The 19525-nt window shown below is 47.9% G+C and overlaps 1 protein-coding gene across 4 annotated transcripts in view; it reads right to left on the bottom strand.

Moving 5' to 3' along the window:
- Positions 1–281: 281 nt before the first annotated feature.
- pcdh19 (protocadherin 19) overlaps positions 282–19525 on the bottom strand; it is a 48440-nt gene continuing 29196 nt past the window's right edge. For all 4 annotated transcript variants that reach the window (XM_023794892.2, XM_023794894.2, XM_023794893.2 and 1 more), the window contains exons 4-5: positions 18628–18800; positions 282–2957 (exon numbers count right to left, since the gene is read on the bottom strand). In XM_023794892.2, coding sequence (XP_023650660.1) covers positions 2401–2957; positions 18628–18800 — 730 coding nt within the window. In that variant the 3' untranslated portion in view covers positions 282–2400. The remainder of the gene's footprint in view (positions 2958–18627; positions 18801–19525) is intronic.

Here is a 19525-nt window from a genome sequence, read left to right as displayed (position 1 = left end):
GGCCCCTGTTTTGAATCTTGGTGTATTTTTTTAACCCTACATACACCCGAACACTGAGTGGAAGTGGCCCTCTTCCTGATACAGACGTTGCAAACGTTCTCCGCTTGTCAAGGAAAGTGTGGCCAACATCACATCACTCCGGAAGTTTTAATTAATAATCCTGAGGCGACAGATAATCTTCTGATATTTCGCGGGCATGAGGTACGTTCGATTGCATATGTCGCATGCAACTCAGATTGTCTAAAAAAGTCCACACAGAGAAGACAATGAAGCCGAATGAGAACATTTAATAGTTTAATAATAAGCTGCTGTATACATTCAGTGATTATTCTGATTTTCATGTTGCCAGAAGCTATTGGTGAGACCTTCAAAACATTCATCTACAATTTCTATGTCGTTGTATGGAACATGTCCTTTTAATCACGCATATCTGTCCGTGTGTTTGCACCAGAAAGCATCTGAAAAAACCCATTAGCAGGAGCAGATGAACCTTTTCCTCCTCTCTTTTTCCCTTTTAGGTTTAAGCCTAGCTATCAGACTTAAGGTTGCATTGAGTTACTTTCTGTGCATTTGCAGTACCTTGAACGATCTGTTATCTTTATATTTTCGCATACTGGTTCAAACAAAACGGCAGGGTGGAATTGCCGTTAAGCTGAGCATATTTGTTTTCATTTGGAGATCTCATATTACTGCGTGACCCTTCTTCTAGTCCGCTTTGATATCTCCCCGCAGGAACTGGTTGTTCCAGAATGTATAAAATCACCCAGCCATCTTAGAACCTTTTCCCTTCTGCTTTAATGTCGAACTCAAAATCTCAATGTGATCCTGGTTGTTTGCATTTTTATTTTTATTTTTTTTTTGGTTTCTTCTGCTATCTCACTCTAAGCTCATTGAACTGACACTACAGTTGGTGCTGAAATAGCTTTTTTTTTGTCTTTTTCTTTTTCTATTTGCCCACACAGAAACTTGATGGCACAAGAACTGACCAATAAGAAACTCGTTTACAACAAGGTAGGACTGCAAGTCAACAGTTGCCAGGGGTAACACAGTAAACAAAAATCAATGTTCAATTTCAAAAATAAAGGTCATAATAAAAAAGAAAGGGAAACAAAAGCCTGTTAATTTCAAGTATAACTTACTAATAAAATAACTACACAGCATTAAATATTCTCATTATACATTTTAAATTATTTATAAAATATATTTTGGCATATGTTTTTTTTTCCTTTTGTGTTTGTGTAACAAACGCTACTGTAGCTTCAGTTAAACACCAATGTTTATTTTTTTCCTCTTGAAACAAAACATTAAAGGGATTGTCACATAACAACAGGTTATTAAAAATGATAATAGTAATCCCTATGCAGAGTTTCACATAGCAACACGTGTGAGTGACGATCCCTTCTATCCTAGCCCCACAGTCAGAATTAAAAAAATTACAAGACCAGAGCACAAGGTTCTAGTAAACTGTGCCCCACCGGCTACAATCAAGAATGGGCACAGGAGATTCTAAATAAAACAAGTCTTTCCGTTCGTTTTCGTTTTCGGCAGAAGGATTGGCCTTTCCCTCTATCAGTTTCCAGTGGACGTTCAGCTGACACTCTCAGTGTACATTTAGCTCCATCAGAGGCAAAAAAGAATGTAAATACTGTAATGGCCTCGGCGTGTTCGGAGACGCCGGATTGTCCTCCGGGATGCAGAGGGAGTCTGTTATTGGACACGTCAAAGCTGGGAAAATTAGGATGAGAGAAGTTTTTTGGCTCAAGTTTTGCATTGCAAAATCAAATAAGCCGTTTTTTTTTGTTTTTTTTTTTTTTAAAAAAAAGAAGGTTCTGTGTTGTTTGTATTTATGGGTCTGATGGGGGGGAAAAGGCTCTTTTTTGAAAGCAACGTCAAACAGTCTTTCAGCTAAAAAAGCACTCCGCAAACCAAAAAAAGGCAACATCAGAGATCAACAGAGACGCATTTCAAAGGCATGACTCCACTGTTGTCCAAGGGCATGGCTGTTGTATCGTATCCAGTTTGAATGTCGCGGCCATTCCCAGAAAGAGGAGGGAGAAACTCTGAACGGTGTGTTTTGGCATGTTACTCAGTAAACATAACCCCCCCCCCCACCCCCACTTCCCCAGCACACTTTTCAGGATGGTGGACAAAAAACAAAGGGGGAAGTTGGGGCTGCAAAGACAAAGCCACATCAAAGCCATCTGTTGGCCAGCAGACTAAGATGGCAGCATACGGTGCCTCTTCAAGCGTGTCTCCGCGGGCGCTTCCCCGCACATGTCGTGCCGTCTCGCCATTCCCCTGTTCCTTTTCCTCTCTCACACGCGTGCACACACACACAGATAAGTGCGTATGTGCGTGTGCTCCCGTGTTTGGGCTCTCTGCTGACTCCAGCCTGCCAGCTTATAGGACGATGTCTTTGAGTCGCTTGCTACTGGGGGAATCCTTGTCGCGACCATCCTGCAGTAGCTGGTTGACCTCACGCACGGCTGGCTCACTGTCCTTCCCCTCGGGCTGCCGCAGTAGGCTGTGGTTGGCGATCCTCTCCGCGTCCCGACACTTCAGCGTGCCGTAAGTCGAGGGGGGCTTGGACAGAGGACTCTTGAGGTGCACGGGGGAGGTAATGGGACTTACAGCTTCCCGGCCGTTGCCGGCTTCACGGACGGCACCATTGGCCTTGGGGCTGCATGCCGAGGCCTCGGCTGTCCTCTTGCCCTTTGGCTCGGCCCGCTCCGTCTCCTCGGGTCCGTCCTTGCCGAAGGTGGCAAAAGTCCTTTTGGTGCCGCAGTCCTCGTAGTGCGGGACGTCCACGGTGGTCGCCTCGATGGACAGGGCGATGACGTTGCGGCCGTGCTCCGGGGACTTGGCACGAGCCGGCATGGGTACACGGGGCATCCAGCAGCGGTCCGAGTGGCCCAGGATCCGGCATTCGTCCTGGCAGTGGAAACTTTCGACGGTCTCTGGGGAAGTAGGTAGGCAGAAAGGAGAATGTCACACCCGGCCTCCAATCTCGCAAAGACTAATTTGTACTTTTTTTTTTTTTTTACAGAGTCTACCTCTGATTCCTTCTCGTTCAGTGCTCTTTACAGCAGCAGTGAGTGGCTCTGCGTTTTCTGCAGTGTGAGCCCTGCTCTTTACATAAGTTTGGTGTGTGGAGTGGCTGCCTGTTGCTGTCATATGACCTCTGTGTGACAATTGTGAGGCAGGACCCTTCATGAACCAATCAAAAGGCAAGTTGTTAAATCAGAAGTCTGTTTCCAGTGCAGACATAATTGGTTTTTGGCGTGTAGGCGCGATAAAAGGCGAGGAGCTTAAGCAGAAGAAATCAGACATTTTAGTGGGGGGGGGGGGGGGAGACAAAAAAGAAACATAGTGGGATGGCTGTCCGCTCTACCCTGTGATATCTGGCAGAGTTATAAATATGTAACGTTGTCTTAACGCCAATGTGAGAAAAGATTTGTCAGCGTCTGTTTTGCGATGTGCAGTCATCCTTTCTGCTGTGCGGGGGAAGGACTTTCCAGGTGCTTTTTGTATCATTAGAACAACATAAAGCCCGGCTCTCTCTCAATCGACTTGAAGAGCTGTCGGCCTTCCTGTCATCTCCATTATTTCACGTGGGAAGATTTCATAATTCCCTGTAAGGCCCCCTTTTAACGCTGTGCCGGGACAGAGTTACTGCTAGCTGGATGGGTAACCTCTAAGTCTAATATGCCACTGTCATTCTATGAAAACATTTGCAAATTTCATCCCAGCTGTATGCATTCCACAGCGAAGCAAGCAGTAATAACATAGTGACTTTGTAGTTGGGTTGTAGGGCATAACTTTGGGGGGGGGGGAGTTGAGGTCTCCACCCATTTAAGGGGCTCCAGGGGGTTATATTGGCTGGTTTTGATTATTGGAGGGAATTACAACCCCCACCTCCTAAATTTACACCCATACGTTCAGTCGCATCTCAAGATTCATACCAGTGCTGGCAGATCGTCTTTTATAATAAGTACTCCATGTTGTACGCCTCCACCGACATCCGGGTTCAGTTTGTTTTTGTTAATGGCTGCGTGTGTTCGCTCTCAGCCCATCTCCACACTCCCACGTTACCCATCAATACGCGACACAGAGCGTGGAGTAGCAACGCTAAAAAGGAAAAGTTGTTTTTCTTTGAACTTCACCACATTTTAGTTGTTGTGGTTGTAGTGTGTATTTTAGAATATTTTTTTGTCGTCCTAATTATTTATTGTACGTTAACCGATGACTGTACATATTTACCATCATTATAGCCAACTCTGCTATGTTGTGGTGGGGGTGCTAATTGAGGGAATGCGGGGTGTCACGTCCTGAGACAAACGGTAAGCCCTCCGCTATCTCAGGACCACCATGGGGGGGTGATGGAGAACTTGGCTGTGGGCTAATTAGCTTGTCGATCTTCAGTTAATAAACAGATCATAATAAATAGATTAAGAAGCTTCCTTCTCCTGCCACGACTCTCCCTGCACGCTGAAGCATGAGCTGCTGTAATATCAAGTCTCCTACGTTGGCATGTGCAGTCATGGTGGATGTACTTCAGGGTTGAGCTGGGTTAGGGTTAGGGTTAGGTATAGGGATATCATGGCTTGTTTGTTCACTAATGTGTTATTCAAGGCCTGGCTAGCTGATGTTTAGCTATCCAGGATGTCCTAGATCCAGTCTGGAGCATGTGCTGCATTCATGGAAGCACGCATATACACCGGAGTAGAAGGGACCACTAAGAAAAAGAAAGGAAATAAAATGACCACAGTGGTAAAGTGGCTCAATTTTAGTCCGTAATTACCAGGCCCCCTGAGTCCACATCTTGAAATGGCTTATCATCACCACTAGTCTGTGTTATCACCATAGCAACTAGTCACACGGGCACGCACGTGCCGTCACCGGCCACCACACCTGCCATTGCAAAAAGATTTGCCGCCCCCTCCCAGATTACTTCAATCAAATTGACGGTTCTCCATTTTTCATGGAATAAATCTGAGTTCGGTTATGAAAAACGCAGTTTTGCTCTCAATAGATTCCTATCAGATGTATACGTCGGAAGTCCTGTGAAGAAACACTTTGAGAGTGCACAAAGAGCAGCCCCATCTTGCAGCACGGCACTCTGGGAAGGAAACGAGCACTCGGTGAATGGCCTCCCGGCCCCTGCCCCCCCACGCGGGGTCTCCTGGGGAGCGATTCAGTCATAAATGACATGGCTGTGAAAGCAAGACGTCGGTGAAGTAGCTGCTCCCTGTCTTGTCTCCGCTTGCTGTGTGCGGCACACAGATGTTACTTACAATGGTCCCCAGTAACCACATAAGAAAGTGAAATAATAACCAGCAGCCTGCGTGCCCCATTACATTAAGAAAGAAAGTGTTTTCCATCTCTTTCTGAAAAGGCAGGAACTTAATACTAACAAATGAAGCAATTAAACACTGCTGCTTGAAACAGTCCGGAGCAGAGTGTGACTGAGAAGACTCCCCCTACTGGGATTGCACATTGAAAATGACTGGGTAAATAAGCTGGCCATTCGTTTCAAGGAACAGGTGTAAAATGCCACACAGAGCACCATATTGGTGGGAACGTTTCCTATCTAGAATTTAATAGCTCATTACAGATTCAGCTCCATTGGGAGGCGGAAGCTGTGTTTTGAATTTTGAAATTAAATAACAGTTTGGAGGGAATGATGATCCAAATCCCTCAACACAGCTGATGCATTAGAAATGTGCCGGTTTAATCGGAATCTGGGTTCAAAGGATCCGGACGGATGTGGGTGGGGGTGCAATTTAAAGCCTGTCTGTCAGTGGTTCTTCTATCACGGAAAACCTCTGGGTCGAGTCGGATGTGGCCATTGCTTTTCAGAAGAATCAATCCAAATCCAACAAGGAACAGACATCCATCTTGCATCCATGCATCATAATGGCAGTTGTCTTATGAGCTGTAGTAAGAGTAATTTAGTAAATACATAATGTACAGTTCTTAGCGATTATTTATTGTTTTGTAAGTCAGCTAATCTCATTAGCAGACGCTTTTGTAAAATTGTCTCTGATCTCCAAGTTTAATTTGTTGGGATTTTAGCAGATGAACTGCTGTACTTCGGGGTCTCTGCACAGACCAGGGGTATATGTTTGTTGGAAACTTTTCCTCAGGTAATTTCTGTGCCTTTGCCAAGCTTATCTGTCTTGTCAGCCTTAGAGAGCTCTGCTGTTTTCACCTGCAAAGAGGCTTAAAACCCGATGGTCTGGATACTGATGAATCCCTGCTAAAAGAGAATATATGGCAGCTTGTCAAACTCAAATTAGTGCTGACAGTAGAAGGCATGCCCTAATACAACATACATTCCCAAAGGGGAGTACAGCATTAATGAAATTAATGTAATTCATGTCATTCGTTAATAGAAGCTACAGCTAATGTATTATGTTAGAGGACACAGTTGTGTGGTCATTGAGAAACATTGGATTTGGACCAAATGGAAAAAAAGAAAAAAACAAATTATATAAAGTGAATGCAAGTTTTTAATGGCCCTCCCCAATCAGCTCTCATGAGTGAGGCATCAGCGTCCTGGGGAGGGCGGGGCATGTTACATTCACAGCAGTGGGGCTGATTCCCTAGCAAATTAAGTCTATGGCTAACATGTATGGTTACATGTCAAACTGTTCATAGTAGCAAGATGCTGGAAATGAGAGCCATGTAGCAGCCTTGCAGTCAGTACAAGGTCAGCAATACCTTTTATTTTAACAAGTGGGCAGTACAAGCTATCAGAATGCCTGAGGTGCACTAATGGACAAACATTTGTGTTTAATTAAAGGCTTCCAAGCTGAGGCCGTCACTGCAATCTGTATTTGCCTCTGTAAGAGATTTTTTTTTCTGCCCTCTCCTCTCAGCAGTTAATGAAAGGTAACAAGCAGTAGATAATGGCCCATGTCCAAATACCGATCAAGCTTGACCAGGCTTTACTCTGCTTTCCCGCACCAGTCCGCTTGAGTCATGAGCACCGTTATTGTCTCCCACAAGGCCACGGGAGTGCCGGGAGAGGCTCACCCCATGCTGTTAGCATCTCTCGCTGCAGGGGTTAGGCCTGTAGAGAGCACGCGATGCTACTGGAGGGGCGCACTACGGCACCTCCGCGTGCTGTCGCTGTAAAGCCGGCTCTGCGTTTCATAGCTCCACAGCCCATTTCCAGCTCAATCGAATCTGCTACGTTAGCATTTTCTGTACCATGATAATTGACAGAGGCATTGAGAATGTGAGCACTATGGTGGCCAAGTAGGGTCAAAAGTAAGAAGGAGCATGGAGCGGTTTTGAGAAATGGATGCGTACTTGTCAAAACGTATTTCAAAACGGAACGTGGGGGGGGGGGGGGGTGCAAGAAACATGCCTGAGCAGTTTCTTGGGGTGACTTTTCATGGAGATCTACATCCTCATGGCTGTTGTGATAAAATCCTTGGTGAGGAGAAGTATCTTATTCTGTACTCGGGAGTCAAATTTTTTTTCTTTCTATTTCTGGTCGAGAGGCATTTTCAGCCATCTTTCTGTCTGTCTGTTCCAATCCCGTCCAATATGATCCCTTATGGGGCCCAGGTGTAGAAGCAATGCTTTTTAAACTGATTTGCCTGATTTAAAAAATAAAAGCTGAACCCAGAGGCACTGTCTGGCAGCCAGCAGCTCCTGGAATCATCTACAGACTCTTAGGATGGGCAGGTATCTTTGCCTTTCTGTACCATACCCCACTGTTAGAGGTGCCAATGAGATTTAATTAATCAGTGGGTGTTTTAATCCTGCATTTATTCCTTTAGTAAATGAATTATGTAAATTTTGACTCATCTTACTGTGTGTTTCTTTCATGTCAGCGCTGTGTGTGCGTGCATTTCTGCGTATTTTCCGTGAGGAGCCGCTCAGATTGTTTGTTAATTGCTTGCAGTATTGATTCCTTTTTTCTGCCAGATGTATACTGCCTGATCAGCCGAACCACCACAACATCCCAGTTGTTCGCGGTTGCAGCTGGAGAGCTGTGTTGTGAATGGAACTGGTTTAAGTCAAACTCCATGGGGTGCTGGGAGCAGGCTGGCCTAGTCTGCCTCTACTCAGTGCCACCTCTCTACTGCCACCTCTGTACCCACCCCCCTTCCTTGCCGCTGGGGATGGTCCGGCTTGGCTGCCACCCCTGCCAGGTGCTTCGGCATTAATCAGCCCGGGGCATGGGGGGGGGGGGCTCCCGTGGGAGTCACATGATGGAGTACGATGGTCTTGTTTGCACACACGGCCAAGGAGCCCCCCCAGCGAGCTGTCAAACTCATTAGCCCCCAATGCACAACCTCTTCAGCTAGCTTTCTGTCTCTTCCCCTCCCCACCATACAAAACATGCATAGCATATATGCGTGTCACACGGAGAACGAGGCTCTTTCTTCTCACACTTTACCCAACCAGCTCCCTGAAGCTGGGTATTAATTATAGAGAAAATCAGTCACTCAGCAGCCTGGTGCTGCATGTGCTTCAGATGGTAAATCAAGTGTTCTTAGCACTGGTACCAGTCAATTTACCAGGACATGATTGACTATCCTGTCTCCTGAGGACTGCAGAATACATGTGATTGTAGGTCGCTTACATGAAGTTCTTCCACGGTTACTTTAAACATAACGCAAGCCGACAGGGTAGCTTATATACCCGGTAGACTCCCCAACGCCCTTTCTTTACAATAATGGCTTCATTAATTAGTCTAAAAGCTGATATAAATCACGGCAGATTTATTGTATAGTCACTTGCTGCACTCAGTGCCACCACTGAATACTGTGTTCCCATTAAACGCTGAATTTCTGAATTGGCGTCTATAAAAAATGTAGCGCCTATTTTTCAGTCGTGTTAGCCAGCACAAACAAAACAAACGCGGCAAAATGGAATGTCGTCTCATAAACTTGACTGTCATTGCGGAAAACTGTAATGGAGTATATTCCAGCCTGTGAGCCGTCGGCATTCCGGTCACGTGTCACTTGATATAATGGCACGCACCAGCAGGCCGCTTGCGTAGTCTGAGCACTAATTTTATTTCACTCAAAGGCAGCTGTCAACACTACATCAGAAGTCAATTTTTGTCATCAGTAAAAGGAACCGCAGCATAAGAAACGCTGCTTGGCGAATTGCTCTGAGACTTTGGGCTTAAAGTTGTCAAAAGCAACATTTTTGCAGCAGACAGAATGAAGAAAAAAAAGACTGTCAGCTTGGGTGTGTGCCACACAATAGACTGAGATCAGCTGCCGCACTAGACCAGGTTCTAGGCGGAGGTGACAGGGTTTGCTGTATTTACCCAGGGCTTGGCCAGAACCATGGCCAGAGAGCAGGGGGGCACAGATGTGCCATTTGGAATCCACTGGCCACCCCGCCCACCGTTTTGAAGGACAGTCACAAACTCAGACTTCACTCTGTGCAAAGCAGTTGGTTCAGGCTCATCCTACCCATCCAGATTCTGCGTCCTCCTGATTCATCATAGAGGAATTTTTAAACTTGCTGCGGACAATGCAGTGTTCTGTGCTTAAGCTTGACTGAGCTACCCAGCTAATTTTCTGTTAACCCCCCCCCCCCCCCCCAAGTCTGGAGAGCAAGCGAGACTGAGTAGACAGTAAATTGCATCTGAGAAGGAAGGATCTGGGCTTTGGGGTAAGAAAAGGGGGCAGAACGTTCTTTGAGGATGAGCAACTTCTGCAAGCTGCACGCTTATTGTTTGTGGCTCCTGAGTGGAGGTATTAGTTAGGGCAGACCGGTGATGTGTTTGTTCAGCTGAGGATTTATTTGTAGTTTGGAGGTCTGCTGGTGAGCCCTGAGAATGTAAATATTTCCTGGGGAGACACCGGTGCATTTTAACTAGTCCCCTTGTGCAGTCTAATTTCAGAATCCAGTCTGCCATTTATTCTTTTACTCAGATCTCTGGGATTGATTAATATGGTCTGTCTGTCTGTCAATGGCCTTGCGAATGTAATGTAGTGTCTTTGGTCCAGTAATGCCTATAATAACCTTCCGTTAATCAGTAATATTTTTGACAGTCACATTTCAGTTTGTCTTACAATGTAAAAAGCATATCTCATCCGTAGCATTGTTAAGCCACTCAGTTATTACTCCCATTAAGCAGCACATTGTTAAAAAAATATTCATTGCATTAAAGTTTCACTAATCAGAGCTCGATCTGTCCATCCATCCACTTTCTGAATAACCCCTCATCCAGCCTGAGCGGTAACTATGAAGAGCTCAGAGGGTCTGAGACATGTACAAGCAGCACTGGACAGGAGCCAGTCAGATTCATTTGAGCCAAGCATGAGAGATCATAAGGCACTCTCAGGTCTGACAAATAATGTGCATGTCTGCCCCGAGGTCCTGCATGCTGTGTGCAGTGCGTTGAAGGTGTTCCTTCACCACTGGAGGTAAAGGCACTAATAGTTTAAATAGCCCAGCGGAGAATAGAGCAGAAACCATTCACAATCCAGCCATACCTATAAACAAATAAATTAGTAATTAACTAAAGCACATGGCAGGAACTGAGCATAAAGAAGCATATTACAGAGACACAAATTTAAATTGCACTGGATCTGTGTCTTCTGCAGGTTTCTGCAGACCTGTCATCTCGGTCAAACGTCATGCTTTTGTGTCAGCTCTGATGCACAGTTGTGGGGACGATCTGCCACTGTTCGCCGTTTGGGCCTGATGGAGAGCACTTGTGCGAGGCCTGGGGGCAGCGCGGTGGAGGCTTAGCAGGGCAGATGGGGGCAGATGGGGCAGGGGAGGGGTGGCAGCATGGGGTAGGTGTTGTCACGGTGACACAGAGAGCCATCGCTACCATGCATTGTGTCTGTGTATTTGTGTTGTCAGGAACGACGTTTTTATGCAGAAATTTGCTTTTCATTTGCTTTTAGAAATTAAGTAATTTAGCCAGGCTGAGCCAAAGAGGTGGAGCCTAAGGCTGCATGCCTGTGATGGGTGGGGCTTGTGTAAGGAACCAGTGAATGCCTGTCATATGCTGGGCTCTGATCTTAAAGGGCCTTACGCAGACAGGACAGTGCCAGGCTTACAGCAGTGCCCCCCTTCTGGGCCTCAGCTGTGCTAGTTCCTGCCTGGGTCCCTGTCCGTGGGCAGACTGGGAGATACCTCCGCCGGGGGGGGCAGATGACATGTCCAGGGAAGCTGGGAAATGCATCTGAATCCCCACAGAACTCCTGATTAGTGAGCCCCCCCTCCTGTCCACCAAACTCAACATGCCTGGCTTATATTTTTGTGCAGGAGGATGCTCGAAAAAAAATAGGTCTTATTTTTTAAGCCTTAAGAAAGAGTGCAAATTTCCATCTATTTATTTATGCAAATCACTGCTGCAATTGAATGATTGATTGATCTATATTTATATTCCACAAATTAAAAAATTAAATTTGAATAATTTGCTCCGTACATCTGTGTACTGCGTATGAAAGCATCTGTTGACTGTAAATGTTAATAGCTGCTACATATAGATCATAATTCTGCTTGGCCCAGTCATAGCTCATTAATTAAGAGGTTGCTGGGAGTGAAAAGCAGCACATGCAGTTCTCCCCTGAGTCCAGTCTGAGAACCAGTCTGACGTAGATGAGTTTGTTTGTTTGTGTGTTTGTATTTGATTGCGCTGTTCAGGCCACGTAGCTTGTCGTCTGTTACCATGCCTCGGCGAGACTGAAACTCCAATGCAGTCGGATTTCTTTTTCGCTATTTATTTATGGTTCCGAGACGAAGGGCGTGCTGTCTGCCACAAACTGGCATGTTTGACCAGCTTGTTTCCCCCCCCCCCCCCATTACTGGCCTCCCTGTTGACCCTTCGGGCCTCGTTTTCCATCTCCGCTACCCAGCCTCAGCTTTAATGGGGGCCGCACGCAGAAGGCCACATCATTAAAAAATATATATATATATCTAGAAAAATAGTGCACCTTCCCTCTAAACCACGGAACTAAACAGCCTGCCCCTCCCATCCGCTTTTCATCCTCCTATTCAAGAGGCTGTAGGGAGTAACTGGAATCATAAAGGTTAATTGGCTGCCCAGAGGACAGACTGGCCAAATTCCATCTTTCCATAACAAACAGGACAGAATACAAACAGGAAATAAAGGAGCATTTCCAGAGGCTGAGGCATGAAGGGGGCAGCGTGAAGGACCAGGGCCAGGACTTCTATAATGACGAATGCGGGGGCAGTCAGGGCGAGGCGGGCATGGGCGGGCACACGGGCGGGCACACGGGCCCCACACGGAAACGGGGGCTTCCCTGAGCCCCCCGACGCCGCTTCATCAATCTCTGAGAAGGGCCGCATATTCCTGCATGAAGATGCACGAGGTCACTGATAAGCTGACATTTTGTGGCGGAGGGGCAGTAATCATGCCAATCGGCACATGCGGAACCATAGCGACCATCCCGCTGTCCTCTGTGGGGTTTGTGTATGTGCGTGTGCGTGTGTGTGCGCGTGTGTGCGCTGTCCCTGTGCAGAAAGGAACATGTCCAGGACAGAACAATGGGAGGGGCAAAAATCACCACCCCTGAATAAATACGAGTGTAGCAGGATGTGGGAGTACCAACTGCCCACAGTGGGATTCTCTTTGGTGCCGCCCTCATTACGGAAGATGGGCACTGCGGCTGGCGGCTGGCGGCGTACTGTAGCAGCTCGAAACGCCACCAAGGGAGGGGGGCTGGTGAGAGACACCAGTCGGGGAGCCGGCAGGGGGGGGGGGGGAATCGTGGAAAAACAAGAAGTAGGCCGTATCTGGGCGTGTGGTGAGGTGAATGGTGTGTGTGTGTGTGTGTGTGTGTGTGTGTGTAGGGGTGAACACACTGTCTCGCTGAAGGGACGTGTTCTCTCAACTCCATGATAAATGTCTCGTTGTGTTCCGGACAGAAAACTGCAGGCGAGAACCGCTTGTCAGGAGATGGCAGTGTGTGCGCTTAATCCACCCCCCCCCCCCACCCCCCCAGAGAAGTGCTGCCCTGAACCGCCACGTTCTGCAGAGCTCTGCTCTTTTCCACCTTGGCCGACTCACGTGTACACAAACACACACAGCGCTCATATTGTATTAAAGTCAAATGATTACTAAACAATGGTTCAGTGCGACCGCCGTCGGTTTTTCTGTGCTGGCTTGCAGTGGGGTTTTGCATGGGCGAGCCACGATTAAGCGAGCCAGCTCACTGCGAGGGGGGAGCCGAGCCTCAAGCTCACTGCGAGGGGGGAGCCGAGCCTCAAGTTAATGGAGCTTCACTGTGTCGGGCTGCGGGAAGCCCGGCAGGCCCCGCCGAGCCTGGGGAAATGGCCGCTTCGTGTCCGTTACCCGGGGATCCAAGTAATAGGAGATACTGCCGGGTTTGGGCAGTACCAGCCTGTCCAGACTAGCACATTCCAAGCAAACGGGGGGTCGAGTGGGGAGAGTATGAGCCCCAGTGGCTGGGCCCTTCCGGCGCGTTATCACGGCTCTGCCGTTGGGAGATGAGATCTCAGTAGCTACCTAGAGACACCCACCATGGCACCACACTGGTAAAGTCAAAATCCTGCCGCCCTGTATTGGGAATGCGCCCCCCCCCTCCCCCGTCCCAGGCCTAGTCGGTGAGCTGACCTCCACAGGGAGGAAGCGCTTCAAAGAGGCCGTCGCACATGGACCGGAGCCAAAGCCCCCCCAGGGGAGATGGACGCAGGTTCCGCTGACTGGAAATTTGCTGCGCAATTAAAGTGTGTCATGGGGCCGGCCAGCCGGCTGCCGGCTGCGGGTACACTACCCTCCAGATGCCCTGACAAATGCCCCTAGTTGTACCCCCCGAGATCTCTGGCCTGTGGGCTTCAACACTTGTAAATGGCACAGGAACAGAGGGAGGCCAGGCCCCGCTGGACGGCACGGGCTTGCCCTGACAGATGTATGGGCAAGGGGCCCACCCCCAACACGTCAACACTGCTTCATATGCACTGCCAGGCCACTTTAACCCTAATCTCCTGCCCCTCCAACCCTCACAGATGTATTCAACAAGCTCTAGGAAGGAATTCACTCCTCTTCTACCATTTTTTTAGCAATCTTATATCCAATGTCCATCCGTTATCAGCTGGGGGCCGCTCTCGTTTTGTTCGGGATGAGTTTGATCCCACGGTATCCCCTCCCCGATGAATTATACAGCTTTTCATGTTCTACAAACAATATCAAACAATTTGACCTATTTCCGAGGGAATTATTAACACACCTTAATGTAATTCATGAATAAGTTCTTGGGTTCCAAGTGTTATTCTATAGCTATAAATGTAACAGGATTGTCTTTTGGAAGATCCTCCACTGAGATGTAGATCAGTACCTCTATAATAGAAGTGTCCTTGTTTCTCGGTCCCATGTGCTCTTGACGGCAAATGTGCAGATAGGCGGCCCCGTCAGCGACCGGCAGATCAGAAGCGTCCTGCGCAGTTGGGAGGACTCGGGGAAGCTACGGCTCCTGAAGCTCGACGTGGGTCACTGCCCCGGGAGGAAGGCGGCCGGGCTCTCGGGAGAGCCAAGGGCTTGAGCTGGCTTATTGTTACAGCCGTACCTTCAACTGTCCAACTGACTTAAAGAATCTGCTCAGGACTTAAACCAATAATTACCCGGAGACACCTTGAGGCAACAAGTCGGGAAAATAAACTGCGGACAGCAGTTGCCATAGGGTGTACGCTTTTTTTAGCCTCGAGGAAAACGGTAGGGATAATGAGACCTGATAGGAGAATATTTAAAAACCCAAAGGATATTGACACCATGCAGACAAAATGCTTATATCACACAAAATGGAAAAATACCTAAGGAACAGGAGAATAAATACATGTATAATATGTGGATACTGAAGCCATTTCCATTAATTTATCAGCTAGGAAGATTGCGCCTGACTGGAGTGTGAATGACCAAAAACAAGAGTAGCAGCAGAAGCATTGATCCAGATTATCCTCCTGCCTACTGTTAATGAGATATGGCAAAATTCGAGAGGGATATGACTTAATTAAAGCTTCTTGTGTGAGCTCATCTCATCTAGACTATCAGTTCATTTTCTTGTAGCACTATTCAGCCGGACTCTCCTCCTGAATGACCCAGTGTGTCTGTCTCATTCAGCGGCCTATTGTTTCCCAGCTGTTTTGCCGGGGCAGCTCTGTTACAACAGGTTTCGCATCTGACTAAGCAAATAAATGTGAGGATAGATGATCCTGGTGCCTGGCTTTTAATTAAAGAGATCAGGAGGCAGCGGGTATTGGCTGTTTATTTATGCAGAAATGCTGAAGTGGGACTTTGATGTTTAATTCAACAACATGCAATTGTATATTTCAGACAGATTCTGTGATATCACACGGGGAGAGGAAAAACCCTCATACCTGTCAGTGAGCCCCCCCACCACCAACTCCAGACTATTTACCCAACTCGGGACTCCACTTTCTCAGAGGTTGTCAGCACAACCTGGTTTCCACGGCTGTCCTGAATTCGACACCCTGTCAGCACTTTCATTAACAGATCAGAGGGCAGAAAACAAACAGCCTTTCCATTCTGAATCTAGGGCGAGTTTACAGTGCAAACACGCGATCCACGTTCCCCGCTCCCTTAATGTGCCGTGAGACCCACGGGCCGCGTCTGGATGCTATGCCAGGGTGACGGGCTTGGAGGTGAGATGGGCAGCGGGATGGAGTTTGAAAACAAAATGGGAGTGTAGAGACCCCGGGGGGGTGGAAGTATAGCCCTGTGTCGGAATATCCATAGAGCAATGACCTTTGACCCCATGTGAAGGAAGCTGGTCACAAAGGCACGCAAGACTTACAATAAGAATATAAATGAAATTATAAAATATTCATTATGTGCTTGCTGGAACTTTCAGTCCCCTGTGACTCATAGATTTGTTTACTCTCTACATTTTAATACAGCTGAATATTTCACTGGCTTATTTTCAGCCATTTTGTCTCCCCCCCCCATGGGTTCAACACTCACTCCCCACTTTATCATTATGTTGTAATTTATTACATATCTTCATATAGACCGTCATTCGCTAGCACAGCTCACATTCTTTGGTACTAATCACAAACTGCCTCCTTTATACGCTGCGAGTTTCCCGGCTGGTCGGTCAGTGTCCGAAATGCTCCCTTGTCATATGAGCTTCCGTGAGGCAGGTGCGCCTGACGAAGGCTTTTGCTGGGTCACCTTCAGGAAATGATGGACCTTTTAGCACCTTTCTGGCTAGGCGGACGGGTCACAGGGTGCTGTTTGCGGGCTGTGAGAATGAGGCAGGAAGCGGCGTGCTGGCACAAAGAGAGCAGAGAACAGCAGCTCATTGTGTGAGGGGCCCGGAGCGAGCGTGCTCTCCCACCCCCATGCTCCTGAGGATGTGTGTGGGGGTGGGGACTCTTTAAACAGATCTGTCCCTCGTGCAAATGCCACCTTTGCGTAGCACTGTGAGAACAGTAAAAATGTAAACTATAAAGGGGCTCTGGGAACAAGGGGGGGGGGGGGGTGGAGGGGGGGGGGTTTACAGTCCTGCACCTTCCTGCTTACGTTTGTTAAAACACAAAAGGAAGGCCTTGTTAAAAATAAAAAAAAAAGCTTTCTAAATTTATTCCTTTATTTGTGCACTTGAGCAGTTGCTCCCTTAAAAGCGGCCTGCCGCGTTTCCCAGCAGGCCGCACTGCGGAGGCTGCGTGTCTTTTTTTATTCTCTTCACTTTACAGGATGGTGCCCGTATTCATCCTTTCACGTTAACTAGCAACAAGCGGAGCCAGTACTAATTTGTCCATTAGCGCTGAACTCTTTTCCAGCTGTCTTCAGTGTCTCTCCACTACCCACCCCCCCCCCAGGTTTCCTTCTGATTGCCACACCAAGGAAACACATGACGGGGAGCAGGGAATTTCAGTCAAATGTTACAATCCTTTTTTGACCCCCCCCCCCCATACCAGCATAACCGGCCCATCGCACTCTTTAACTTCATAATTAGACCATTGAGCCAGTAATGGAACGACGGATCCATTTGTGATGTTATTACATTTCTGCAAGTGTAAGGGCCTTCGGTCAATTCATTTAATAATTATTACCGGTTTCCGTGACGGTGCAGGCTGAGCGCGGCGGCGGATTACGTTCAACAACAAAGAGAGGAAAGCTAGGGGGGAGGGGGGGCCTGCTTCAGTCTGGACCGTGTGCTTTTTTCAGTTGGAGAAACAAAACCTGCTAACTGTGCACATTTGGCTTGTGTTGACAAAACAGTGCGACGGGAATGTAAGGCAAGACAAAAGAGGCCTGCGGGCGCTTCAGAGCAGGCCTCGCAGCTGCGTGCGCTGGCCCTCTGACTGTGAAAACAAGCGCGACCGGAGTATGTTCTCCTTCTCCTTGCATCACTGTTACAGAATAATAGCCATTCATGTGGCCTGTCCCACCCAGTGCTGTATCCACCTTGGTGTCCCCGTGTGTCCCTCTGCTACACAAAGTCCAAGTTGAAAGTAGGGGTCTCTAAGGCCACAGGCAGTCCATGTTTGGAGGACTTAATAGCAGTTTTCCAGGTATATGAACCATGTGGTCATACAGAGGTTTGGTATGTAGGGAAGGTTCCAGTTTACTAGGCTATGAACTCCAGCGCTAACGAGCGTCTAATTGGTTGTGACAGGCTGTCACTTTTTCGGCACGTGCTGATGAAATCTCTCTGTCTTGCCAATAATTTTTCACACCTTCCAGTGCTTCTTTGCTTTTCCTCTTTCTGTCACATTTCACTCATTCAGCTCCCCTTTCATCAGTGGTGTTGCGAGAATCCGCATCTTAAAAATCAGCATGAAATTAACATGTTGGGAGTTTACCGGCGGCCAGGCTGAGGTTTCCGTGGGGCCTGATTTTCATGTGAATTTCTGAGCGAGTAAGAAGGCTGATTTCAACGGCAGCCAACCAAGTGGATCAGAAAACAGACCTGAAGGTTAAAAAAGATTCTGTGGGATGTCAACAGAGCTCAGCTCGTCTCTGACAGAATTTAAGTGCTTGTTGTGAATCTATTTTCTTTTCATCTGTAGTGTCGTTGAGCTGTATGTCAAGCATAAGCATTAACAAAACAAGTAAACTGTATGGATGGGAAGAACCTTGGCTGAGAAGGTTGTTTGCCTCCTATATGGGTCCGGTCCCCTTTATTGACTGGTTGAGGATTCCACTGGTTCAAATTACTCAGGCAAAAAGGCCTATTTGCCGGCTACACGTCTCCCCACTTTGGAGCTCATTTGATCACTAACTAGGATGAAGTGTGTCAGCCCCCCTCCCTCAGAGCCTCCCCTTTTCTGTGTCCGAGTGCAGTACCACTTTTCGCAAGCCGGGAATGTTGTACGTCGTCCAATGAAATCTACAGGTAGAGTGTGGAGTGTGTGCAGCTTTGAAGAGCTTTTTCGCCGCTGTCGGGACCGTGGAACATCAGAGAGCTCATTGTTCCCGGGGATGTTTTTACCAAGCGGCCCAGCTTGAATGCAAAAACGGCCTCTCTCCGCGGCCACTTCTGCCAAAAACCTCAGCATATACGCCCTATTTAACAACTCCCCCAGCAGTGTTTGGAGAACAGACCAAATATAGATTTTACAATGGCATCACCCGGCGTTCGATCCAGGGGAGCCATCGATGCCACGCAAGCTGCCTTGATGTCCTACCTTGCTCGGGATGCTGGCTGCCCCCTGGTGGAAGGCTCATGTTCAGCACGTCATTGACGGCCGTGTCGGCGTACAGGCCTCTCTGGACGTCGTGCTCGCTGTCCGTCTGGTCGCTCTCTTCGTGCCCGCTGTCCTTCAGGCTGTTCCCTTCCAAGTCCTTGAATGTTGATGTGCTTGAAAGATGGGGGAAGGAGGGAAAATGGTGATTTACTGCCACATCAGTTTCCGTCAGATCTGCCTCTTCTCCACCCCCCTCTATTTCCCACCTCCCTCCTTCCTCTCTCAGATTTATAGCTCTCCTAAAGGCTGTTAGAAGTGAATCTTCAGTGTGAGTAACAGGAGGACAAGTGTAAGGCCAGGCAAACCACCTGATCTCATCCAGCTGCACTCTGCTTGTACGATCCTAGCATCTGTGTAGGCCTGCAGTTCCGTTGCTTAAAGGAGGGGGCTTTGGGGGTCAGAGGGTCCCGACTCTTTCAAGGGATAAAAGTAGGACAGCTAAAGGGAAGATTTGGTCTTTTGATTCCTTTATTTATTTTTTTTTCACCCCTGTGAAAGAGGATAGGCTCCCTGAGAGCCTCTAATGGGGAGAACGCGGATCTGTCCCTTTCAAGGGCAGTAACGTGAGCAGGCCGCCGTTAGGCGCGAGCGCTCGCTGTAGCCGAGGAACTTGAAGCCGCCAGAAGCGAAGCCGGCAGCTCGCAGCCTCACGCACACACACAGGCACACAGGCCGTGGGATAGATTCGGGGAGCGTCTTTTACAGCTTTTGTAAAATGAGGCATTCCCCTCCCCCGACACCAGGAAAGCCCTACTCCTTTGTTCGTGGCTCTCAGTGCTATGCCCGCAGTGACCGTCATGGTGCCCTGTGATGTTATCAGTGTAATTGCACCTGTCCG

Source organism: Paramormyrops kingsleyae, chromosome 10, assembly GCF_048594095.1.
Source record: "Paramormyrops kingsleyae isolate MSU_618 chromosome 10, PKINGS_0.4, whole genome shotgun sequence".
NCBI classification, from domain to species: domain Eukaryota; kingdom Metazoa; phylum Chordata; class Actinopteri; order Osteoglossiformes; family Mormyridae; genus Paramormyrops; species Paramormyrops kingsleyae.
Note: the sequence above shows the minus strand (reverse complement) of the source record. Positions and strands in the feature narration are given on the sequence as shown.